This window comes from Gavia stellata, chromosome 2, assembly GCF_030936135.1.
Source record: "Gavia stellata isolate bGavSte3 chromosome 2, bGavSte3.hap2, whole genome shotgun sequence".
Lineage (NCBI taxonomy): Eukaryota > Metazoa > Chordata > Aves > Gaviiformes > Gaviidae > Gavia > Gavia stellata.
In genome coordinates, this window is record NC_082595.1 from 4,261,007 (window position 1) to 4,286,718 (window position 25,712).

General features: G+C 45.6%; 2 protein-coding genes across 4 annotated transcripts in view; both read left to right on the top strand.

The window, feature by feature from the left end:
* The first annotated feature begins 6,020 nt into the window (after nucleotides 1-6,020).
* On the top strand, nucleotides 6,021-11,758 carry EPCAM (epithelial cell adhesion molecule). Its single transcript, XM_059835525.1, has 9 exons — nucleotides 6,021-6,087; nucleotides 6,550-6,654; nucleotides 7,283-7,523; nucleotides 7,816-7,881; nucleotides 9,121-9,184; nucleotides 9,580-9,681; nucleotides 9,849-10,043; nucleotides 10,462-10,503; nucleotides 11,165-11,758. The coding sequence occupies exons 1-9, from the start codon at nucleotides 6,021-6,023 to the stop codon at nucleotides 11,204-11,206; spliced, it is 924 nt and encodes a 307-aa protein (XP_059691508.1). The 3' UTR covers nucleotides 11,207-11,758.
* Nucleotides 11,759-18,464: 6,706 nt separating this feature from the next.
* Nucleotides 18,465-25,712, top strand: part of MSH2 (mutS homolog 2) — a 56,026-nt gene continuing 48,778 nt past the window's right edge. Inside the window, exons 1-5 of one of the 3 annotated variants that reach the window (XM_059835803.1) lie at nucleotides 18,465-18,696; nucleotides 21,390-21,544; nucleotides 21,956-22,234; nucleotides 22,569-22,715; nucleotides 23,831-23,980. In XM_059835803.1, coding sequence (XP_059691786.1) covers nucleotides 18,477-18,696; nucleotides 21,390-21,544; nucleotides 21,956-22,234; nucleotides 22,569-22,715; nucleotides 23,831-23,980 — 951 coding nt within the window. In that variant the 5' untranslated portion in view covers nucleotides 18,465-18,476. The remainder of the gene's footprint in view (nucleotides 18,697-21,389; nucleotides 21,545-21,955; nucleotides 22,235-22,568; nucleotides 22,716-23,830; nucleotides 23,981-25,712) is intronic. The other 2 variants (XM_059835804.1, XM_059835802.1) reach the window with 2 other exon arrangements.

Consider the following 25,712-nt stretch of genomic DNA (forward strand, 5'->3'; position numbering starts at 1 on the left):
TTTCCGACTCCAAAGTTTAGATTTACCTCTCAGTTTACTGGTCACGTAATTCAGATCACAAACTCTTTCAAACACAGGGTATCTATTTATTCTCTGTTCTTACACTGCTGAACACAATTGAATCTTTGTCCATGACCACAGCCCCTAGAATATGAAACAACAGTAGTAATTAAGACAGGACAATTTCTCTATTGTCAAGAGCCTTCTTTTGATGGCATGGCATTCAGAAGACTCACCCCATGAAAGGATTAATCAAGAGTAATGTAGTGGTAATTTCTGAAGTAAGGGAAAATTATTTTTGTATGCAAATAGTTTGGCTCCAGTCCCCTTATACTGTTGAGAAAGGACCGGCATCAAGCTCAATAGTGGGAAGGCAGAACTTCAAGGACAGCCCTTTGGAGACTAAAACCAGACAAGTTAAAATGTGAGCTGGAAAGAGCCTGGAATTCTCTTTTTTTTTTCCACTCTCACCCAATGGTCCAGGCTCCACACAGTTAAATTAGAGTTGCCGCAGTTTGTTAAACATTGAACGCCCCTCCCAAGAAGCAATGGGCTCTATAATTACTCCACAGCAGGTCAAAATGCTTTCTTGTTTCCCTGAGTTCAGTAATCACAAGTTGTAAAGTTCTCTCACTCAGAGGTTGAAGCAATAAAATGACTAGGACAAGGGCTGTAAATTAAAGTGCAAAGAGAAACAGATGAACTTTGGTAACAGTTATTGCTACCTGAAAAAATAAGGGAAACTCATGAACTAGGAAAGTAGTTACTACACTACTAAAAGCAATTTATTTCATCGAGAAAAAAAAAAAAGCATTCTGTGAGCCATAGAACACCTAGCTCTCTTAACCCCACTCTCTGCTGTCCGTTGCGTTATGCTAAATGGTGTTTGTGGGATGTGATTTTTCTGGGTGTATTTATTCACCTTTGCTTGGGGTATGACTACACAGACACATCAGAGTGAGGCAAGAGCGGGTGGAGATTTCCAGCACGTTAGCTGCTCCATGGAAACTGCCTGTGTGCATGCGGTGACCCTGTTTACGCTGAGGAATAAATAACCTTCTGCTTACTGCTGAGTACAGCTGTGCCTATAGGTTGTTACTGTGCGTTACCTGACATACTGTAAATCCACACCCTAGCTTGCCTTGTAGCGACCTGTATATATAGACAACTCCGACACAAGCAGATTTAATGGCAGACACATCCAGGTTGTGAGAAAAGTACTTCATGTGCCTTCTGATAACACCATACTGAGAGATGGGACAACTATCTGTCTCTATAACCATCTGCTTTGGTTCTGCCTACAGCGCAGAGATGTTGTCATGCGATAAAACATGTTAGAAACTATTTAGGACTCTCTCAAACAGTTTTTAACAAGTGTTTTGACAAAGTTCCATCTGTATCTTCTTTCACAGAGAATGGCTGAAAGGGCAAAAACACGTATCTTAGATGCCAGAATTGAAACAATTTTAGTATAAATGGAGCTTCTCTTACTACAGCTTGCGATCTCGTGTTTTCCTCTGAGCCCTTTCCAAACCGTACTAAACCAGTGAGCGTTCTGAGGGTTTGGGCACAGTATGAAATTAATATGCTTGCCTCCCTGCTACGAAGTAGTCTGGATGAAGAGTTACTAAGGTTTTTTTACGTCTAATGCTGTGCATTTTAAGCAGCTTTGTATGCTAACAATAGATATTCTGAAAAATGCTGTAGGTCTAAGAGCCATGGAGATGTATTTTCAGGTCAGTAAAGGATGACAAGCCTGTTGCTGACCCCACCCTCTGGAGTTAAGACTAAGGCCTGGCAGAGAGGTGAGGATGCCACAACGTATCAGCCAGGTTGGTTTCTATAATCCTCAAAGACACAAATAGAACATACATTAATTGCATGAGCATTTCTCTCCTGTGGCTACACCCTGTCTAGTTTTATGAACCTCTGAACCAACAGCCCTTTACCTCTTAGTAGATACTCTTACTTTCAGTCAAAGGTCTCCAGCCTGATAGAGAACCGAGCTGTGGGCTTCTGAAGCTGAGGACAGCTTTACGAGTGTTGCCCCTGCCTCAGAACTAATTTCCATCTCCAGCGTGCAGGGCAATTTCGGCAAAATACACAAACGTTTATAAACTATGTTATTATTCAAGGGGAAAGAAGTCATGATCTAGAAACAGGCCAAAAATAAACAAAATGTGTAAACCAGCTTTTTTACAGTGTTCAGAAGTAGTTAGACAGTCTAGCAGAAAGACACAATTCTCTAGGATCGAGACTTTTTTTATCTTGATAAGGGTACACCCAAAACCGATCAGGTTTGCAGCCTCTGAAGAATCTCAGAGCTAGATTGCCAAATACTCCAAGGGCACTGATCATACTCTCTCTGCTCATCTCATCTCTCTGATCTGCTGACCACACTGCATGTCACAGCCCCACCTTGCATCCCTTCCTGATACTTCAGGAGTGACTCATGCATCCTTGCAACTTTCCCTGAAAGCAGACTGTGTCTTTTTTCTGTGCCTGGGGAGTATCACAAGCCCACTGACCCCATTTCTAGGGAAGACTTGGGAATGACCCCGTGAAGACCTAGGCCAGATCCCAGTATCACACTAATTCTTACTGACTTCAGAAAGAGCTGGATTTATCTCCTCGGATCTGATGCACAGTTCACTGAAGTCAACAGAAAATCTCCCGCTGGCATCAGTGGCTCTTGAGTACTTCAGTGAACTGAACTTCATTCTCCAAACAGATCTGGAGCAGATGTAAATTACAGAGCAAAAGCTGAAAAATACGTAAGTTTTCCAAATGTAAGTTTACATATTCTCTAGGGCCTGGTGATCAAAACTTTTTTTTTTTCTTTTTGATATATGATAGAGCCAGTAAAGTGCTCGTAGCATTTAAATTATAATTCGTCTGAGCTGTAATTATACTTTAATAAGTGTAAACCACAACAACTAGCCTACACTGCACTGCCTAATCAGCATTCAGCTATTTGATAAGAGGAGGTATCTCCAACAGTTGATAAAATTATCCTGTTTATAACCAATAAGCAAGGCCTTACCTTTAGAGCTGTACACTGAGGAAAGTTAATACAGAACAGCCATTGAACAAGGTGACGCATTCCAGCCCAGAGAGTTACGTATTGCCACAAAAGGTACAAAAAAGACACTGCCTTCCAACCCCCTAGACACCAAGGTATCTGTGTAGTGAAGCTACTTTGATATTTGGGCCCTTTTATCTGTTTAACCATATGCCTGCTCCGCTGGCTTTGGTTCTACGGAGAAGCTTCCCTCAAAATAACCTGGAAAGAGGGTAAGATTAATGCTGTTGTGAATGGTCCCTCATTTCCATTGCTTTGCTGGAGAATGACATTGTGTAGAGCCACTCTCTCTGCTTCTAAAATACTGTGCAACTTTTAAACAAGAATTTCTTCAGATTTGAAAACCTGGGGAAATTATAGATAACAAGCTCTTTATTAGCTCCTGCAAATTGGAGCCAAATTAAATGCTATACTACAAAAAGCAACATGATGCACTTATCTTTGCACCGCAGTTATGGTACGGCTTTCAATGAGTGACAATTAACAATTCAGGGAAAGCATAACCTGTCATAGTAAAAAACCCAAACACACTGTAACAGGCTTCTTTCGTCCACACAAATACCCAAAGACCATTCAACCCTTAGACACTAAAGGTTATGGCTATTTTGTTATACTGACAGCAAAGACACGTCTGGTATTTGGAGGTCCTTGAGGAGACAGTGCTACTTCCAGTAGCAGCCACTGTTAAGGTTTCAAGACTGCAGACTAAAGCTTGGATTTTTAAAACGAGGCACAGTGGTTTACCTCCACAGAACAAGGGCCAGGAGAACAAGGAGGATTAGCATGTACCCAGCCTGCTCTGCTCTTCTACGTTTAGATATTTAAAAAAAAAAGGCAAAAGCCTATCATAAAATTTAGTTCCTTATTATCAAGGCTTATGTAGTTCAGCTTGGCGATTTGATAACAACAGGGTAACTCTTCTCATCTTGAACAAACCAGTACATTTACATAGAAAATGAGCTTCACAATAAGGCAGGCATTTCTGAGCCGATTGATCCTGCTCATCTTTCTGAAGAACGCCATCATTTGACAGCAGCAATGTGAGAAGGCCATACCTGAGACTTTAAAGACTTCCCAAGTTTTCATATTGCTAAGATCATGCTCTTGAGTCTTTGACAAATGTATCGGAAGAATATTAAGAAGCCACACAAAACCGCAGGAAGAACCAAGATAAATGCTGCAAAACTCTAATTCGGGCTGTACCAGAAGCAGACCCAAAAACCAGGCATTTAACTCAGACCCATCTGAGACAGCACCTACCTGGTATCAGCAGGGCACTGTAGACAACAGTAAATAGAAACCCAAAGATACAACACAAACGCAGCTGCGCACAGAGACAAAACCACAAAAATAGCTAACCTGCACCTACATTTCAGAACATGCAAGGGTTTCAAGCACTTTTATTAACTGAGGTCTGCGTATACAAAAGCAGCAACAAGTTTTTATGGTACAGTGAATGTGAACACTGGTCAGAGGAAGTTCCAAGTCTTTGGAATCGCTGTTGATTTCTCATAAATGCAGGAACAGACTTAGACGGATGTCATTTTGGTTTTCTCCTCTACTGAAATAACTTGTTTTTCTGGGACATGAATATATCTTTCAGAAAGATCTATGCATATTTTTTAAACTGAATTAATAAACGGAAAAAAAAGCTTCAGAAAGTATTTTCGGCGTACCATACCTATCTTTTGTCTTGCGTTTTGGCATTGCTTTTACACTTCGGAAAGCCATTTTAAAACCTGCAGCAGGCTTTCCTACGTTTCCTCCTCGGCAACCTCGCAGGGCTCTGGCGCTACCCACCATTTTGTAGGTTGACACACAGCTCTGCTGCTCAGGGACAAAGCACCGAAGACTTATGTTTTTCTGAACGAGGAAGTGTGGATACTGCCAACGACTCTCTTCAGAGCAGTCCTAAGGTAGAGCGACCTAGTGTGTATTTTAGAAAAGGAAACAAAAAACCAGCAGAAAGATCCTTAAGGAATAGTTTATTCTATACGGATAGGTGGTGTGCTTTTTCTTAACTGAGGGATTATCAGGGTTTATTTTAAACGCCAAGTCCTCACGGAGTAGTCCAAAGGGCACCACTGGATGCGAACAAAACTATAAAGCGTCAATATTAATTACAGGCTCTCAGCTTGCCGAGAGCGGACTGCAGGAGCGATCCGCGGCCGCTTGCCCGCAGAGCAGGGAGAAACCCCCCCCCCCCGCCTCCCTCCCCAGGGAAAGGAGCCGCAGGACCCGGCGGCCCCAAGGCCAGGGCAGAGACCTGGGGGCCGGCCACCGCCGGGGGAGGCCCTCCCGCGCTCCCGGCCCTCTGAAGGTCACCGGCGGGAGCGGGAAGCCCCGAGCCGGGAGAGAAACCGGCTTTGCTCCCCCCCGGTGCCCGTGTGTCACCGTGCGGGGCGGCCTCCCCGCCCCGCAAAGCAAACACGCCCGGCAGCCTCCCCCGGTGACTAAGAGTTTCTCCTCGGCGGCGGGGGCGGCCGTCCCCCCGCCTCCCCACGACGGCCCCGTCCCGCCGCCCCTCCAGCGCGGGCAGGGCGGTTTCACAGCCCCTGTACCGGGACCCACCGCACCGCCACCCGCCCCAGGCCGCGGCTCCCCCTCCCCGCTCCTGCGGGAGAGGCCGTACTTGGCCCGGGAGGGGAGCGGGGACCCGCCCTGCTCCGTCCAGTTTCGCTCAGGTGCGGGCGGGGCGGCGGCTTAACTGCGCCCCGGCTGGCCCGGGAGGAGGAGGAGGAGCCGCCGCCGCCGGCCTCCCCCCGCGCGTCCCAGGTGTAACCGGAGCCGGGAAGGCGCGGCGCGGCCACCACCACCTGCGGAACCTGTCGGGCGGCTCACATCGCTTCGCCGCCGCGCACGCACCGCTCCGTCTCCTCCGCCCGCGCCTCAGACGACTTTTCTCCGGCCTCTCCGCGCCCCGCCGCCGGCCTGAGCCATGAAGCCGCTCTGGGGGGCTGCGCTCCTGCTGCTGTTCTGCGCCGCCGCCAGCTCTCAGCACGCCCGTGAGTGCCCGCACCCCTCCGCCCGCCCTGCGCCCCGCTCTCCCAGCCGGGCTCCCCTCGCCCTCTGCCCCCCCGCCCGCGGCCCCTCTCGCCCGCCGCGTCGCCCCGAGGGGCGCCCCGCTCCGCGCGGCGCTACAAAATGGCGCCCCCCTCCTCCTCCGCCGGGGGCGCGGAGCCGCGGGCGGGTGGGGAGGTGAGGAGGGGCGCCCGGCCTCCGCCCCCCTTTGTCCCCGGCCGCAGGGGCCCGGCAGCCCGCGGGAAGGGCCCTCGGGGAGCCCGAGGGTCGCGGAGGAAGTCCTCGCCCTTCTGGAGGGAAGGGCGGGTGGCGAGGTGGGGAAGGGCCGTGGTACGGGTACCCCCCACCCGGCCGGTGAGGGGCGGCTTTGTCGCTCCCCCCCTGCCCGGGGTGCCCCGCTGCCTGCCCGGGGGCCCTCCGCGCCTATAGCCGTTCTTCTCTTCCAGCGTGCGTCTGCGAGAAGAACAAGCGTGTCACCAACTGCAGGGTGGCCAACGGCGTCTGCTGGTGCGACTCGGTCGGCTCCGGCCTGTCTGTGAACTGCGACACTCGTGAGTAAAGCACGCGGGTCGGCTGCGGCTTGGCTTGGGCGTGGGGCGGCAAGGAGGAGTGCCGGCTGGCCCCGGGGGGATAAGTCAAAATGACTTGAGCTCCCGGCAAATAATGGTAGCGAGGAAGGAAAGCTTCTTCCAGGTCAACTGGCGATGGAAGATAAGCGTTGAGGATTCCTCCCGCGTAACTTGCGTGGATGTGCGTGCGCTTGCACCGGTGCAGGCTCCCCCGTCCTCCTTGATATTCGGCCTCTAACGGCAAGGATTTCTCAAATACTGATTTTAACTTCCTTGTAAGCACGTATCGTGACTTTTCTACAAATCCAGAGGTGAAAGAGCCTTGTCTGGGGACCTCGCTCTTGGTTTGAGCTCGGCTAGGCTGTCAATGATCCTCTTGCTGGAAGAGATGGAAGGTGGCTGGATTTCTGGTGCCTTTGCCTTGGGAACCTGGCGTACCCCAGTTGCGTTGACTTTACGCGCCAGCTACATGTTAGACACCCGCTCTTCCTTGTAATGGCTTCAAATCTGGTTGCTTCTGATGTAATCTTGTGCTTTTACAGACTTAAGAGCTCTGTCTTGAACATGCATGGTCCGATGCTGCCTAACGTGACTTTCTGGTTATTTTTAGTGACTTCAAAATGCCTGTTGATGAAAGCAGAAATGACAGGCTCAAAATCAGGTCGTCGGGAGAAACCAAAAGATGCGTTTGAAGATACTGATGGCCTTTATGACCCCGAGTGTGAAAACACTGGTGTTTTCAAGGCGAAGCAGTGCAACGGAACCACCTGTTGGTGTGTGAATACAGCTGGTGTGAGAAGAACCGACAAACACGATGCAGACTTGAAGTGCAATCAATTAGTCAGAACGATGTAAGTCTTTCAAGAGGGTGTGCTGTGACATGAAAGGGTTCTCGTATTAGGTGCTGCCTTGTAGAGGATTTATCTGCATGAATGATGTGCTGGGGATGAAGGAAGATGAAGCAATAAATATTTGATTACTGCTTTTTTTCCTGAAGTAACAAGGAGACATTGAAGGGGTTTGGAGGGGGGGTTTCTTTGTTTTTCTCACTGCACTGTTTTTTTCCCTGGGGTTAGATTTTTAGTGTGTGTTGTTATATGCGCATGCTTTAAGCATATTCATTGTACTTGCCTATTACTTCAGCTGGATCATCATTGAAATGAAGCACGCTGAGAGAAACACTCCTCTGAACAGTGAATCTTTAAAGAAGTAAGTGATGATAGTAAGATGTCATGGCAATGTCTGCATGCACTACTAGATATCTAGTGTACTTCTAAACAGTAAAGCGTTTAAAAGCATTGGCAAACCTGTGAACTCTTTTGTAAGGCGTCTTAGAAGTGACCTACAGATCCTTCACAGAATTGCTTTAATTTTTATTGGAAATAAACTGCTGATAGGGTTCACTTCCATTTTAAAATTGATTGCCACTTTTTTTAATCAAGTTAATATACTGAAGGAAGTGGAAGGCAATAAGGTGAAACTGCCCAAAAAGTAAACTGACAAAGATGGCAGAGGGACTGCATAGAAGCATCAGGAGAAAACCAACAGTTTAGATATTTTTTTGGCTAAAATAAAGTCCTGCTTCTCGCTGTCAGAGGTCATATAGCAAGAAAAATGTGTTTGTAGCTATTAGATCCCCCTCCCCTGCAACAGAAGCTGCTACTCTCTAGCTCCTCTTCTGAACTTCCAAAACTGTTCGTACTCTTCTCTCAAATACTGTAGTGATGCATGTGGGTTTTTTTTCAGTAAGTGCATCTTCACTGTTAATTCCTAACAGAGCTCTAGTATAATTTAATGAGAGTGTACTGGGTTTGGTTGGGATGGAGTTAATTTTCTTGGTGGCAATCGGTACAGTGCTGTGTTTTAAACTGGTGACCAAAACACTTAATAAGTCACGGGCATTTTAGCTGTTGCTGAACAGTGCTTACATCGGGGCCGCCTCAGTCTCTCACTCTGCTGCCCCAGTGAGTCGGTTGGCCATGGGCAGGCAGTCGGGAGGGGACACAGCAGAGACAGCTGACCCAAATTGACCACAGAGATACCCCGTATTGTCTAACGTCATGCTCAGCAATAAATTGGGGGGGGGAAGTTTTTCCCAAGAGGCCATTGCTTGGAGATTGGCTGGGCTTCCATCTGCTAGTGGTGAGTGATTGCTTTTGCATCGCTTGGGTTTTTTTATTTCCCCCACCCAACCCTTTCACTTATTAGACTGTCTTTGTCTTGATCCATGAGGGGTTTTTTTCTTGCTTTTGCCGTTCTGATTCTTTTCCCGATCCTGCTAGGAGGAAGTGAGTGAGAGACTAGGTGAGGATTTAGCTGCCAATTGCCATCAACCCATCACAAGAGAGATTGCAGGAAAAAAACAATTATGCTAGTCTTCCCTGCTTCTGAAAATAGATGCATAAAATAGTATGGTTTTCAACAGCTATGGCTTTAATATCCTTACAGGTTCTTCACGGAAACAATTACCAATCGTTACATGCTGGATGGACGCTATATAAGTAGAGTTCTGGTAAGAGGCACATAATTTTTTAGTAAAGTATCAGAATTTTATTTTGCTGTGAATAACTTTGAAAGCTCTTATTTGACTCATGCCGTACCACATGAGTCTTATTAAAAGCTCTCAAAATAGTGTCATTTACTGAGCAGCTAGCAAATAGCTGTATCTGAACTGAAATACTGAGAAATTACATATTGCTGCCCTCAGTCTGCAGATGAATTCTTGCTTTGCTTCACTAAAAAAGTGGAATTCGAATCATAATGTAAACAGTTGCCTTGAGAACAGGTACCAGAAACTTGATTCAGGATGTGAGTTCACAAGTTGGATCGTAATATTTTGGTGTGTATTTGATAGTTGCATCTAAACTAGCCCCTTCTTAATTCAGTACTATATTATTTTTTTCCCAGTATGAAAAACCTTACATTACTATTGATTTGAAGCAAAATTCCTCGGACAAATCTTCTGGAGAAGTGGATATAGCTGATGTGGCCTACTATTTTGAAAAAGATGTAAGTGTGTCATGGGTAAAGTCCGCTGAAGACTAGATGTGTGCCTGGCATTGTATTTAGCAGTCTGGGACTGGCTAAAGCAAGATAAATTACTGCTATTGCAGTGCCTGGATGAATGCCTATTACAACGTGAACTAGCAAGTCTCTTTTTTCCTATCTATTCTTAGGTAAAAGGTGACTCCATCTTTCATGGTAACAAACTAAACATGAGCATTGATAATGAAATGTTGCGTTTTGAGAAGACTGTGGTTTACTACGTTGATGAAATAGCACCGGAGTTTTCCATGAAGTCGCTGACTCCTGGCCTCATTGCTGTCATTGTAGTAGTAATAGTAGCGATAGTTGCTGGCATTGTTGTTCTGGTAAGTGATAATAAAGCTGCCAAGCAGAATGAGAAACGGTGTAATTTAGGAAATAAAAGCATACTGGGGTAATTGGACTCGGATGGAAACAGTCTTCCTCTGTAAACTGGCTTTTTTTTGAGCCTTGGGAGGTGGGCAAGAGGTGATGGACATACTGACACTGTTCCATGTTACAACTGAAGGGTGTTGCTTGGAAAATGAAAGTATTAGGAAAAACTCACTGCGGTGAAGAAAGTACCTGTCTTGCCTCCTGGTTTAAAGTAGTGGAGAGCAACAGCCAGCCTCTCATGTACCCTGCTTGGGAAGGATGGGGAAGGGACAGCTTCAAGTTTGGAGTTTTAAAGTCACAACCAGATAAAGTTATGTGTAAGTCAAGACTTAAGGAAAACTTCACAATTATTCTGTCCTTCTCTTACAGGTCTTCACAAGGAGGAGGAAAGGGAAGTACGTGAAGGCAGAGGTAATTAATTTCTGTTGATGGTGTATGTGCGGGAAGGAGGTTGGCCAGAATCCAGAAACTCCTCAGTTTGCTGTAGGTTAAAAGCTTGCTTTGGGTGCTTCAGATACGTTCAAGGAGACTGAAAGTATTCAAATTCTGTAACTACTTTTCCTCTAGTTTGAAAGGCAACTGGTGATCTGCTGCGTTTCCCAGGGGTGGGGGGCGGTGCTGACAGCAAGTACTGGTTTTACATATCTATAGCAAGGGCTATACAATCCACAGGAAGTACTGATAGTCTTGTTCTGTCAGGAAAGGCCTTTACCTGAGGTATTTGCATGGACCTTGCAGTTTGTATTGAAGACCTACTTTCCAATGGAATACTAACAAATGGTACCTCGTGCACGGTGCTTCACCCCAAGGGTGGAGCCTTCTGTAAAAGAATGCAGAGGGTGTTGTAGCTCAATAGTCGAGTCGGCTCCCTACAGCACTGAAGAGTGCTGTGGGTTTTTTTAAAATAATAAAGCTGAAGCGTTACAGTGGTCTCCGGCATGTCTGATTCTGTTAGTGTTACACCGAATCCCTTTGCTAATTAAAATCTGGGTTGTTAAGTCCTATTGACTTCTTGAGTCTTATGTTGAGAAGTAGCACAAATGTTGATCTCCCTCTACCTCCTCCCCTCCAGGTAAAGGAAATGAATGAAATGCATAGAGGGCTGAACGCGTAATTAAATCGGCTGAGGACAGAGTAAGATTCAAAGAAGATGACAACAGAAACATTGGAGGCATGGATCTTAACTCTGAAGGTTCCTCCTGAAAGGGAGGCAATTACGCTCACTTAATGATTGTTAAAACTCTTAACAGCCAAGGCTGGTAACTGTGCTACTACTTTACTATTTGTTGAGAGTTAAACCTTAAATGCCCCACCTTACTCAAGTCAAACTTAACTATTGCTCCCTGATTTTATTTTTTTATGATGATGAAATGAGTTGACAACTGCTGTTACTAGGGTTTTGGAGCATACATGCTTAAATGGTTATTTTACCCTCATGGGAGGTTTATTAAAAATAATGATTTTTGTAGCCATGTTGTAAGGAGACTGTCTCCTGTATAACTGAACATGACGTTTTTATGGCTGTTTGTACATATTTGAAGTTGCTGTAACTTTTTTATGACTTGAATTAATAAAACTTTGAAACGGGCTTCTAATTCTTCCATGTTGAAATGATGATCTGCTAAGTTATTGTGCTTACAAATTCAGCAGTGTAATATTTCCTTAAAGCAAGCAACGTCAGCATAGGTGAAAATATTCTAGAACTCCAATTAACAAAGTTTGTATTAGCCATCTAATATCTCACTAGCGTGATGGTTTTTTTCTTCAAGCTGTGGAAAGTATGCTTTATCCTATTTTCCTCTCTTAATGTGCAACAGGAGTAAAATGATAAAATATGGATTGTTTGTATAAAAAAATAAACATGCTGTGAAGGTAGCAATTTCAGGAATGCATAGACTGCTCTTTCAAATGCTATGTTAAGTATTTATAATAAAACAAGCCTCCGATCTAGAACAGCGCTAGGGTAGGGTTGGGGGTGGGTAGCCTCGGCCTCTGACGCGGGAGCTGGGGAAGAGCTCTTGCAGCATGACCGTGATTTGCATAGCTCTCTGTTGTGGAGTTGTTGCACAGCTACAATCTATTTTTGCTGTTATTACTGTTCTCTGTCACGGAGGCTGACCACCTCCCAGAGCTTCAGATAAAAGAGCTTGCTGTGGCAGTCAGTAATCTCTGTAATGTATATTGGCTAGCAAGTAAACATGTATAGTCCAGCCAGCATATCTGATTTATAAAGGAAATGCTGTAACTCCTGTTGCCAGAGAAATAATGAGATACAAGATAAGGGACTGAATGACAAATCTTATTACTAATGCGATGTTTGTTTTGATCCCCCCTCCCTAAAACAGGAAAAGTAGGATAAATGACTGAGAGGGTATGTGTTCATAGAATTAAATGTGAAACACCCCATTAGAGAGCTTGTGTGCGTCTGCTAAATGCAACAGGGAAGTTACTGGACTGTGTTGAAGGTGCCTCTGATGTCCCAGGTCAGCAGTATAGCTCTGCCTTTGAACAAGGTGGTGGCCGACACGCATGTGTTACTGTGTTGGATGTTGAAATGTAGGCAGCGACTGTTCCCTTGGGTCTTCCAACATCTGGTGCTATGAACTTAGACGTGTGCGCTGAGCTGCTGCAGCCCCCAGGTTTTGCCAAATTAATCTTGAGACTGCAGTATGTTTTGGGAGGTGGAGATGTGTGCATCGGTTTGCTCTGTCAAGTTGCTGCTCCTGCTAAGCACAAAAATCCTGAAGCAGGGAACTGACCAGAGTGCTTTGCAGCTGTTTCGGGCGCTTTTTCAGTGACAACTTCTGTAGGGCAGTCTCTCCCTCTGCCAGTATGTGCCACTCCCTTTCTCCCCAGGTATGCACACAGTCTGCTGAGGTATGCTGAATTTCATACAATTTTGTAAGCTGTTAAACAAACGAAGCCTACTTTTCGGTAAGCTTGCCTTTTGCCGAGTCCCGCGTATTGCTGTCTTCCCAATTCTTCGCTCTCCAGAGCCTATACTTTCTTAAATGCCTGCAATATGGTATCCTTGCCATTCCTTTCTTCTCCCCAAGACAATAACGCTATTGTTTTCCCTCCTCCTCCTCTGCCTACCCTCCCTATCCCCATTTCATGCTTTGTTTTTGGCCTGTGGTATGGAAAGAGATGTCATGGGCTGTGGCTGGGCTGGAGCTACACATGTGCTGACTCGACTGGCTGGTGTGTACCTGCTGTGTGGCCTGGACCTTGGCCCAGTCGGTTTGTTTGAAAATTGTTTTCTCCCTCCTTTTCCCACAGTATAAGGCGGCATTTAGATACTTTTCAATTTTTCTACCTAATGGAGCTTTTCATGTTAGATACTTGCACAAGCTTAGTGTCTCTAATATGGTCCTCTTGTCAAATTTGACTGAAACCGCAGGGGTCAGGAAAACACCAGTTTACAGAAATCAATTCAAAAATAGAAGACAGTTTAACTAAATCCACAATTGAAGAGATTGTACTAGAGCTGTTTCTAAACTCAGTTACTACGGTACAAACATGCTGCTGCTCAGCTCTCAAAATAGTGGTCAGTAATTGGTTTTTCCCTGGTTTCCTTTTCTAAATAGTTTTATTGACCTTTATATTGGGTTTGGTTTTGTTCTGTTTTGTTTACTAAACACTGCACTTGTGCAACAGTCCAGCCGCAGAAAAGTGTGTATTTATGGGGAAATGGAAAAGGATGAGGAGGACAAGAGTTGAGAAACTAGTGTATCAGCATCCTGCAGCTTTATTGTGTTTTATAGTTTTTTACAGCTAGAGGAGACTAATGTGCTGAAATTAAAACAAAAAAAAGCTCCTATCAGATGGTGTCAACTCTCCACACATGGGTGTGATGTTTCTTCTCATATACAGAGCAGTTTTGAACTGCTGGCAAAAATGATTGCTGTTGAAAAATAAAACGGTATTAAATATCAAAATACTAAGTGTTCTCTATTTTAATACTTTGAAAGCATTCAGCAAAGTTAAAAAGCACGTTTCCTGTGAAAGAAACAAACCAACAGAACTTAGTAAGAGAGTATTGGTCACTGCATGAATTTTTGACAAGGTAAATATTTTAATGCTTCCATTTGCCTAATTCATTAACTTCCTTCTGTGAAGGAGCATGTTTTTTAAATCTGAAGTTCTACACAAAGCTGCGATACCACGTTCCCTCTCTTCTAATGTAATGTCAATTGTGATAAAGGATACGAAGGGCAGACTGAAGATTTATTACATAATTTGAGACTGAATAAAAGATCTTTTTTACAGAGGGGGATGGACACAAACTGTACAAGAAACCCTAGTAACAATATTCATCTTAGTGCCTATGTACAACGTGGGAAAATAGTGTTTGTACAGGCAAGTGCAAATCTATTCCTTCCTTATGAATTATTACACTAGCATATATATTAGTTATTATTACTGCTGAGCTAAATTAAATAAATGTTTATGCAAAGACAATGAGAGACTTTTTAGAAGAGGATATGTAAATAACGAGCATGACCAATAAAGTCTGTAAAACTTTTTTCCAAAGACCTAAGTAATCCCTAAGCATCGTTTCTACAACTACAAAATGAATGGTCGGAGTGTTGCGTACGTAGGGTCTGTTGACACTGGCATGCTCATTACGCTCCTGAACAATCATAGTAAGTTTGGTAAGAGAAATAACATTGTTTGCGAACCATGTTTGTTCATATCCTCACCCGCTGGACTTTGATTGCCAGAATATACAGTGACTTTGGATTACAGACTGCTTGAAATAGCCCAAAAAAATGTTCTAGGAAACTAAAAATACTTGCAGCTCTGCTGCCCCAACTTTACAACTGCTAGTTACTGAATTCTAGCAACTCCCAGGAGAGGCTGCAGTCCTGTATTAATTACAAAGGTCCGTGGCTGGGCATACGGGCAGGCAGGCACGCTGTAGGGATGGCTTGTATGTCGGGGATAGTTGGGCCCATCCCCACAGAGTTACACCAGCTTTGCTAAAAATCTTTGTCCTCCTTGTCTTAGCAGTGACATGCAGTGGCAAACGTATGCAAGGGAGAGGGTGGTAGATAAAAAGGATGTGGTGTGTAACGTTAGAAGCAACGCTTACCAGGTTAGAGCATGTAAAAACTTGATACAGGTAAGAAGTGGTTTTTTTCTCTCCTAACCCCTAAATGCACTGCAGAATCCTTGTGCGCTCAGGTGCCTACAAAGTAGAGCATGGCTGTGCCAAATTGATCTGAGCGAAAAAAGCGCGTACAAGAAAGTTAAAAGGCCCTTTACAAGGCAACAGCCACATTTTCTGTTTTCAAACTTACATTAAGTAAATATCCTTATCTTGTTAATATTATCTTAAGTCTCTGCTGCATTATACATACATACACACACACCAGTCTAACGCAAAATTTTGTGGTGGCATTCCCCAAAAGCATTAGAGCTGCCACTGATCACGCTTGAATACTAATTACACTTTGGTGAAAAAGGATTTTTTCTTTTTTTTCTGTAGAGTGGTTAAAGGACACACATTTTTCTTAACTGAAAAGCCATTGCAACTTTTGTGTGTATGCTAGTTATGCATAAGAAGACAACAGAATTAATTAAAGTCTTGATTAGCATCCATTTCCCGTCTGCCATGTGTGTAGCAATTACAGCCATCTTCTCGTTCCAGAAGGTAGAAAGCAGGAAGCACTCTGTTAGCAGCAGCACGGTGAAGCAACCAAGCCTGGCAAACAGGGAGACGGTCCCCACTCAGAGTTAGTCCTGTGCGGGTCTGCTGGCGCACCGAGCTGGCCCTGGAGGAATAGATGGGGTAAAGAGAACGGCAGAAGCTCAGAGGAAAGGCGATCGATCCGGTGGTATTTTGCACAAAAGATGTCACGACATAAGTGTTTTTCATGGACTGCGGTCACGACGCTGAGAGCGTTAGCGGTCGGTTTGGGTGGTGGCTTTCTGTAAATGGGAGCCTGCAGCTCAGCAGAACTGCCTGGAGCAAAGTGCTGCATGGAGAGGTGTAACCAGCCCAGAGGAGAGAGAAGGAAGCACTGCAACATGCAGCAATTCCAGCTTAGCAGACATTATTTTATCTCTTTTGAAGGTGTTAATGAGGTCCCCCCGGAGCCCACCTCCCCTCCAGCTGTTTGTACAGGACACTTTTTTCCTTCTTGTCCCATCTTCTGCCTTATCTTTAGTCATTGGTGTGTACAAAGACAAGCACTCCCAGCTATTCATAATGTGTATTTTGGGCTGAGCTGGTATTATCACCTCTTGGCAAGGTTGCCTGACATTATGAGTGCCTTCAGAAGGTTATGTATTTGCTAAATGACAATTATTTAGGCTGAGTTTTCCTACGTGAGTACTGCCGCAAGCAAACACTTTTGGCGGCGGGAAGTATCAGACCAGATAGTTTAGCCACTTCCGAAAATAAGGTTAGGAAAAGTGCACTTAGTTATACTGAAAATAAATCCAACTGCCCTGCCAGAGCGATGTCATTTTTACAACCGTTGTGGAGATAAGATTTGGGGCAGCTACAAAGCTGTCAAAGCTCTTTGCTTCTTCCTTCCTAAGTCAAATGAAGGCAGATTGGACTTTCTCTTCTCCACAAGAACCACCCGTGATCCTTCAGCGAGTGTGTTTGGAAAAGGGCTTTGAAGACCTTTTCTGGAAAAGCTGTGTTACCTCAGGGGTGCAGGACTGGGGTTTGGGTGGGGAAGGCTGAGATGGGGACAGGCAGCCCAGGGTGACACTGGGCAGGAACGGGGCAGAGGTGGGGACAACAAAGCCTTCCCTGTGGAGGGACAGCCAGCACATGGCAACACCTTCAAACTGAGGCATCAGGGTGGCCCCAGAGGGAAAAGGATAGTTTAGTGTGAAAACCTGACGTAGTCCTTATGTGGGCCTCTGAAGGCCTTTTGGAAAGCACCTATTGGCACCAAGAAATATTAAAGATCAGCACATTGATTCACCGAGTGGAAAGAAGAGAGAAGTCAGGTGAGAAATCTAGGGAAAGAGGTCCCAAAAGCTTTCCATAGCTGGGACCAGGGGCAGGCCGGGAGGAAGGAAGGGTGGGAGGTGAGGTTGGAGAAGCTGAGGCAACATACGGTAGAACGGAGAGAGAAAGCAATGGGACACAGACAAGGGGACGTTCTGAAGCATCAAGGTACACAAAACAGAAGGGTTAAGCATTTATGCAAGAAATGCTAAGGCGTGTAAAATCTAAGACATGTTTTATCTGTAGGTGATGGGGTGCAGACAGCTGAATTGGGGCACAAGACTCATGATTTAGAACTGACTCAAAAAAAGAAAAGTGACGTGAGACGAGGAGTTTCCATGAAGACTTGATTTAGCTGATGAAACCTGGGATTTCCCATTAAACAATAATCACTAAATGAAAGATTGTCAGCTATGCAGTTTCTATTTGTGTCTTTACAACAGACGGAAAAAGAAAAAAAAAAAAAATGCTTAGGACAGTGCAAGGAAAAGATAATGAAAAATCAAAAAACTGCAGCGCTCTGGGCACGGGGCCCACCCTGTAGCCAGGGCTCAGCATCCCTCCGAGCACCGCAGGCAATCAGCGCCCTTTCTGTCCTTGAGCTGGGTGACCCCAGTGTGTAAGTGGGGGTCAGGTTTTGGGGTTCTTTTTTGCCATGTCTTTCCTTGTGCTGCCTGGGAGGAGTGACCCCTCCCCTAAGGGGGGTGAGAGTCGCCTTCTCTTTGCCCGAGGGGGCATGTGGGGACACCATTCCCCCTGTAAGCAGAGGAAGGCCCATCACCCCCCAGCCTTCTGCCTCCCGGCCTGCATGCAGGCTGCCATTTGCCGTCTGGCAGCCCACGAAGCCCCTCAGCACGCTGAGCCCCACGGGCCTCCGCTCTCCCGGTCCGCAGGCCGCTCTCCTCCTCACGGAGTAAGCGGAGCCACCACCTCAGCACGGCTGCCCGGGGCTCCCCTCCTCTTCTGGGAAGAGCTTCGATGACGGCCTGCCTGCGCGAACGAGGCCCGCGTTCTTCGCCTTTGACGCGGAGTTGTACGCAAACACGCAACTCCTATCACCGCCTGGGCCTCGGCGCTGAGAGGAAGGCAGCACCCAGCCCTGGCGCCGCGCCCCCGGCCCTGCCCGCCTCACCGGCGACCACCGAGAGGGAGCGGCGGGCCCCGGCGGCAGCAGCCTGCGGCCTCTGCCCGCCCCCCGGCGTTGCCATGGCAGCGTACGGCGCGCGGGAAGGCCCAGCCCGCCCCGCCCCTGCAACGCAGGCGGCCGCCCGCCACGGCGCTCCGGGGCGCCCTATAGGGGCGGGGCGGGCGTGACGCGCAGCGCAGGCCCCGCAGCCATTGGGTGGCGCCGCTGGCGCGCGTGCGCGGCGGGTCGGTGCGCGCGCGGCGGCCCTTGGCGGGAGGCGGCAGCATGGCGGTGGAGCCGCCGCGGGAGGCGGTGTGGCCGGAGGGCGCGGGGGCCGAGGCGGGCTTCGTGCGCGCCGTGCTCTCGCTGCCCGAGAAGCCCGACACCACCGTGCGCTTCTTCGAGCGCGGCGACTACTACACGGCGCACGGCGCGGACGCGCGGCTGGCCGCCCGCGAGCTCTTCCGCACCCGCGCCGTCATCCGCCAGCTGGCGGGGGCACCGGGTGGGTCCGGGGGAGGCCGGGCCTGAGGGGCGGCGGGTTGGGCTCGGCCCCCCGGGGGCCTCCCTGCGGCGGGGCAGGCGCCGGCTGGCGGGAGGGGAGCGGGGGGGCCGCCCGCGGCGCGGCGGCGGCCCCCGGTAGGCGCTGAGGCAGCGGCGTGTTGTCAAGGGCAGGGCCTCGCGGCGGGACGCTGCCTCTTTCCGCCTTCAGCCCTGGTGTTTCGTGGCTGCCTTGGGCCTGAGCACCCCCGCGGCGCCGTTTTTCCCAGATGGGGACCTCGTCAGGGTGAGGGAGCGTGAGGTGCGGCTGGTGCCTTCCCGCCCTGGGCCCCGGCGGGGCCGCTGGCAGGCAGCGGGCTGCTGAGGCCTGCGGCACCCGGGCATGGCTGGGCCGTACGTGCTGTGGTTCTCTGCCCGGATAAACGTGGGGAGGGAGGTCTGAAGAGGCCTCCGGCTTTCCACGTCCCGCTCTGAGCCATTGTGGCTTGGAAGCGAGCGTAACTGAAGGCAAATCTTTCTTCTTCAGCCTCTCGCAGCTTTGAAATGGTTATTAGTAGCCCTTCCGAGGAGGACGCGTGTGACAGATGTCGGTGTACAAACGCAGGAGGGTATCCGCAGCAGAAAGCGCAGTTCTGAGTAGATGCTTCTCGTCGCATACGCTCATGCTGCAGGACTCTCGGATGTGGACAGTTAGTTGGACGCGACATGTTGCGTGGGCTCGCAGCAGTTAATAACGTTCTTCCAGCGTGTTGGTAGATGTCCGTTTGTGAAAATGATTGCGTGGTGTTTTCCGTGATAATTGAGGACGGGGCTCATGCGGTTCTGTGGTGCAGGTGATGGGTAAACAGTGGTAACGTCACGCTTGTGTAACGATGGCATGCAGAAGTAAATAACATTTAATTCTGTATCGTGTAAGATTTTCTCTTCCATCCACCCCCTGTTGCTTTTTATTTATCTTTTGGTATAAGATGGTGGAGCTTGCAGATGTCAGATGTCAAAGTGTCAAGATAAGTTATCTTGTCAGAAGAGGCAAACCTTAGTATTATCCTTAATCTCGAGGAACATAATGTTGCACAGTTATTGGCTCATACTTTGCAAAATAAACCCGTTTGTTATGAATAAATTTTTGTGTGTGTGCACGCAATGGCATTAAAAAGAGAGTGACATATGCTTTTCACTTTCTATTGCAAGTGATGAGCTAATATGTAAAAAAAAAAAACAAACAACCAAAAAAACCTCAAACTCTCTGCAAAACCACAAAAAAGCCCCTCACAAAAAAACCAACTTGTGGAGAAGTTGTAGAGCTTGATAGTTTCAAGCATAGAATTTGATATAACTTGCAGACTAGAAACACATGCATCAGTATTATTTTTGTATTCTGTTTAGAAGTGATCACTTCACAGATGTAAGCCTGTGACTGTCAGCTCCGGTTTTAAATCCTTTAAAGCCTTATCTAGCATATCCCACTAAAAGTCAGCATTAAACGACATTTTTTGCTCTCAGGGTGGTTTCAAAGCACACATCAGCTTCAGCTGCCCCCTGCTAGGGTATTACGTCCTCCCAGCCAAAAAAAAAAATTGTGTTTTGTTGGACAGTTCTGCACTGGGAAAGAGAACCTAATTATGTGGAATTAGTTTTTTACCTGCTTCCAAAAAAAAGTCGTACTAGAGATTTGAGGAAAGAAGAGGAGAAAATCATATTTAAAATAAACCCATAAGTTCTTATGGCCGGGGAAATTTGCTGTTTAACATCTTTCACGTAAAGGGAGGAAGAGCCTCAGATGTGATGAAGTCATGCTGCTGAAAAGAGGGATGTGATAATCCCTATCTCTTGCTTCTGCTTACTTTATACGTCCTCTAGCCCTCATGTATCTGACACCAGTCTGAGTTAATTCCGCTTGCCGATCTGGTGGAAAACTTAATATACGCCCCTGAAACCCCAATTTGTTTAGTAGTGGAAGTATCTTATTCTGTGATTAGGCTGGTGCCAGAGGTGGCACAGGAGGTGGGGAGGTAGAAGTGGTATCACTCCTCTTGGCAGCTGTATGGAATTAAATTTGACTGTATCATCTGCCTGTACTCTTATGAAGCAAGAAGTTTGTCAATTAGGCACTTTCTAAGTTAGGTTTTAATGTAAACTTTTAAGCTTTTCTGAGAATATGTTGTTTTTACAGTATATATTGCGATAAAAGGGAAATGTCTTGGCACGTGTGCTTTGCCATCTTCTGAGTGCAAATAGGGTGACAGTCTGTTCTGTCAACAGAAGTGGCTTATCCAGGGAAGAAAAGATGTTATCCAGAAGGAAAACCTGTAGCAGGCTTTTACTGCTCATTAGATTAAAATGTGTGAAACATTAATTAGAAAACCAAATCAAGAATATCGTAAAGAGAGGGGGAAGGGTGAGAGGAACAGATCTCTTTGTGTGTATATATATACACACACATATAGATTTAGTGAAATTTGGAAGTGAACATTGTTTTTATTTGGGTACAGAGTATGCTTTCTTCGTTCTTAATATTAACCGGTTGAATCACAACCAGTTGTGGTTTTGTGTTGTTTCATGGATTTTCCCTGTTTCCTTCTTTGATACTGGAATAGTGTCCTTCCTGAAGGTTGTTCTTGGGGATTTTGATTTCGGAAAATAAACTTTATGAACAAATTCAGGTATCTCATAACTTTCTTTTTTCCTTTTTTGTAGGAACTCAGAAGCTTGAGAGTGTTGTGCTTAGTAAAATGAACTTTGAGTCTTTTGTGAGAGATCTGCTTCTGGTTCGTCATTACAGAGTTGAAGTTTACAAGAACAAAGCAGGGAGTAAATCTATCAAAGAAAATGACTGGTATTTAGCATACAAGGTACAATTTTCAACCTTTCTTTATAATTGTGAGATGAAAGAAAAAAAAAGCCACCACCATAACTCCTTCCTGAGCCCCTCAGCTTGGAGTTCTGGGATTTTCAGGGGCCGACATTGGTGGTATGATAGTAAATCACATGGTCTTTTATATATCCCTGTATTTTCTAATGCTCTAAGGCTGGAAGAACTTGGTCTGTGTCTTTGCGATGGGTTGGGAAATAGAGGAAACATGAAGTAGTTCACTTTGTGTAGGTGATATGTAAATTTTTAACAGTTAAAAAACTAGAACAGCTGTATATTTTATATTAATGGACTGTTCAGCACTTAGTTTATCAGTTGTTGTCCTTTGCAAAGGAAAAAAAGTATGTGTGTATATACATGCTCTTTAAAAGTATATTTCTTTTCTAAATAGGGTTCTCCAGGAAATCTTGCCCAGTTTGAGGAAGTTCTCTTTGCCAACAATGATATGTCAACGGCCATTGGGGTTGTGGGGGTTAAGCTGTCTACTGCTGATGGACAAAGAGTGGTAGGAGTGGGGTATGTCGACACTACGCTGAGAAAATTGAGTGTCTGTGAGTTTCCAGATAACGATCAGTTCTCAAACCTTGAAGCTCTACTGGTTCAGCTAGGACCAAAGGAGTGTGTGCTTCCAGGAGGAGAGACTGCAGGAGAGATGGGAAAACTGCGACAAGTAAGGGAGCCATTGTGGCTTACAGTTAGACAAAACTTTATCTGAAAAGCTGTGTTCTAGCTTGTTAGCTAGGCTCCATGATTTATGGAAAAATGAAGGAGCAATATGTTAACTCGAAGTTTTGATTTACGCATCCAAAACGTATTGTTTGTAGTTTGGCTCGTTTGCATTTTAATCGGCAAAAGCTGTTCTAAGGGTAAAATGTTGTCTGTCATTCTGCTCTCTGCAACCTAGCAGTAAATAAATATCTCTTCAGAGTTTGCTTCTATGTGATGGACAACTGTCCCCTGAATATTGAAAGTGATTGATAGCTGTGTGTGTTTATGGACAACAGGTTGTTCAGAGGGGAGGAATCCTGATTACAGACAGGAAGAAGGCGGATTTCACAACAAAAGATATCGTTCAGGATCTCAATCGCTTGTTAAAATCAAAAAAAGACGAACAAATGAATAGTGCAGCTTTGCCAGAGATGGAAAAGCAGGTGAGCACAGAGCAATGTTTAAAGTGCTTCTGTTTTTTAGAAGCAGAGTGGTATGTGCACTTGTGAGCTGATCTCCTGTGTCCTCACTGGTCCTGTTTTATGCTGGATTCCTATACTTCTGGGAAAGTGTATTGTATAACCCATGGTATATTAAGCTATATTCTTGCTGAAGTGTTCAGCAGTTCTGCTGAGCTTGAGTCTGTGTCAAAGTTGGATGCCAGGGGTCCTGGAAAAAAATGAGAAAACCCTTCACTTACCTTTTTGAACTAGTAAACTCTGGTAAGCAAATAGACTGTGCACAAGAGGTGCTTCCTATTCATAATCTATCTGGCCTAAGGACTGACATGCAATACTTTGACTATTTTGCATGACAGGAAAATCGGTATTTGAAAACAAAGTAATGTTTATGATAGTATTTTTGTATTTTATATCATTTTGTGGCTCAAGCATTCGATCTAGCGCCTGCGTGTGAACTGAACGTGTTTGATCTTAGCTGCAAACAAGAGGTAATTTGCTTGAGATAAACATGTTTTAAAATGCCCTTCGCTGCTGATGCTCACTGCAGGTGTAAGGTACAGAGTTATTCTCCCTTAATGGGTGATTTCGTCACAGGTTAAAATTGCTTGAAGTGTGTTGCAGCTGAACAAGTCAGTCATGCTGGTGCCTCTCTTTTGTGCTGGCACTGGCGTTTGTAACGCCATGCAGTGAGTCAGATCAGATCCTTGTTCTGGTTGAAAACTAACCCTGAAACCATGTCCCAAGATGATCCGTGATATCTCTTTTATCTGCAATAACTTGTTTGTGTTCCTGAGACAGAAACATCCTGGTAACAGCTTTGGAAAGCTGGCAAGGCGTGCACTTCACATTTTGCATATCAGATTATGCAAATGTCTAGTTTGTTGTTCTTGCACCTACCTAGAAAGACGCTGCAGTGCCATAGAATGTCCCTATGAAAATGAAGGCTTGTCAAACAGGATGAGTCTCTCATAGCCCTGCTGGAATTGACATGGCTCAAAGGCTTCCCCGATTGTAATTCGCTAGGGGCATTTATCAAATACTCCCCGATTCAGCAGTGTTTTGTTTGTGGTGTGTTTTGTTTTGTTTTTAAACTTCAGGTTGCCGTTTCGTCTTTGTCGGCCATTATCAAGTTTTTAGAGTTGCTGTCAGATGAGTCTAATTTTGGACAATTTGAACTTACTACTTTTGATCTCAGTCAATATATGGTTCTAGATAATGCAGCTGTTCAAGCCCTCAACCTTTTTCAGGTAAGAAATGCACACTTGAATTGGTAAGTATTTTGCAATATACTTATTTAGTCACTTGATAAGTAGCCTGACTGCCCTGTTGCAACTCCCCAGACCCTGATTAATGGCAACTTCTACATTTTAGCTTTGTTTTCAGCTTTGTTTTCAGCTACTCTTGTAAGAGTGTGTACAGTTTTTTAAACACAGTTAGCCACTGTTACCACCTCTTTTGTTTTTGTTTTTTGTTAGTTTACATTGAATGTGGAAGAGAAGGTCATCAAGGAGGTAGGACGTTGCCACAAACAAGCATCTATGTAGAATGCAGATAAGGGAAGAGCCGTAGAAGTACCTCATGGTTGTAGGTGCTGAGGAGTCTGATTAAGGAGTGGGGGGAATGCTTTGTCTTTCCTTGGTTTTAGTCAGAGAAGTTCACATCTCCAGTGGCAGAGGCAGACTTGGGGTGTGGGAGGGGAGGAGAGTTCTGTAGTTTTGTGGTATGATAGGGAACTCCAATGCACAGTTGCTTTATACAGTAGTGCTGTTTTTGGGAAAGAGAATAGAAGCCTGAATTAGATATTATTAGGGGAACAGGAGGTATACGGCAGGAGCACTGCTGGTGGTGATGGAAAGGGAGGGCTGGCTGCAGCAGGCAGGGCAATGAACAGGACAGCGCTTAAGAACATTCTGCAAGCACCTTGGCATGCTAACTGGCAGTGTCAATTTTATTTTTACACACATCTTCTACAAATCCAAGCAGGTTACCAGTCTCCTCCATACTTCCCATCACGTCTGTTTTTCTGCTTTGCCTCTTTATTTTATAGTTGTAGGAAAATGTGGACTCAAAGCAGTATGTTGTATCAGCTTTTCTCTTTTGTTTTCATGTTAGTAAACCCTCCTTAGTGATCTTTCCTTGGAGCTAACCTGCTTGAGTTTCAGATTTCTAGGAAGAAATCATGTATATGGTCCCCTGATTACCTTAGAGGGGTTTCTGGATGAAAAAAGAGTGTATGTTCAGCACCTGAGCTGGCTGGCCCTGGAGAGATATGTTCTGAATTTTTTTTTTTTTGCTTTATTTCCTGATTCTGTGCCACTGTCTAGGGAATGAAGCAAAAATTATATCTCTTCTCAAGCTTTATGGAGGCGTTCTAAGAAGTTCAACACTGTCTTAGCCATATCCCTTTATAAGACCTTGTAGGTGTTATGTGTTTTATGATAGGAAATACACTACCATGTCGGTCTTTAGGGGCTGGTGTGAGCTTTGGAACAAGGGATTTGCCGTGTAACAGGAAGCTGCATTGTTGCCTGTGAGGCAGGATCTCTGTGGGGAGGTTTTTGGGCAGGCAAAACAAAGGCAAAATATTTTGTCATTTGAGTTGCTCTGTGAGGTATGTAAGTAAAGTTCTTGATTATGTGAAACTGTAGCCTTCCAACTTGGATGTGCTGAGGTAGGTTATTCTTGTATAATATACGTACTCTGGGACACTTTCTTGGATTCAGAAGTTTTTCATATGTAACGCTGTCCAGAACACTGAAAATAGGCGCATCCACTTCAGAGGTGAGATCTTCCAGGGGTTAAATGTGTCAGTCTGCCTTCTCACTGTTGTGGTGATGCTAGTTCTACATCCCAGCTGTTTATAGGCCTCCAGACCTGCTCCTGGTTGAATGCTTGCCTGCTGTTTTAATTGCAGGTGCTCTTGGGTAGAAAGGGTTGAGAGTTTAATTTCCAAGTTAGGAGTTGAAACAAGCTTGTTTA

Excerpts from the sequence above, each read along its gene's own strand:
- EPCAM (XM_059835525.1), top strand. The coding sequence starts at position 6,021 with ATGAAGCCGCTCTGGGGGGCTGCGCTCCTGCTGCTGTTCTGCGCCGCC. Across the intron at positions 6,088-6,549 it reads CGCCAGCTCTCAGCACGCCC|CGTGCGTCTGCGAGAAGAAC; the intron begins GTGAGTGCCCGC and ends CTTCTCTTCCAG. Across the intron at positions 7,524-7,815 it reads AATCAATTAGTCAGAACGAT|CTGGATCATCATTGAAATGA; the intron begins GTAAGTCTTTCA and ends CTATTACTTCAG.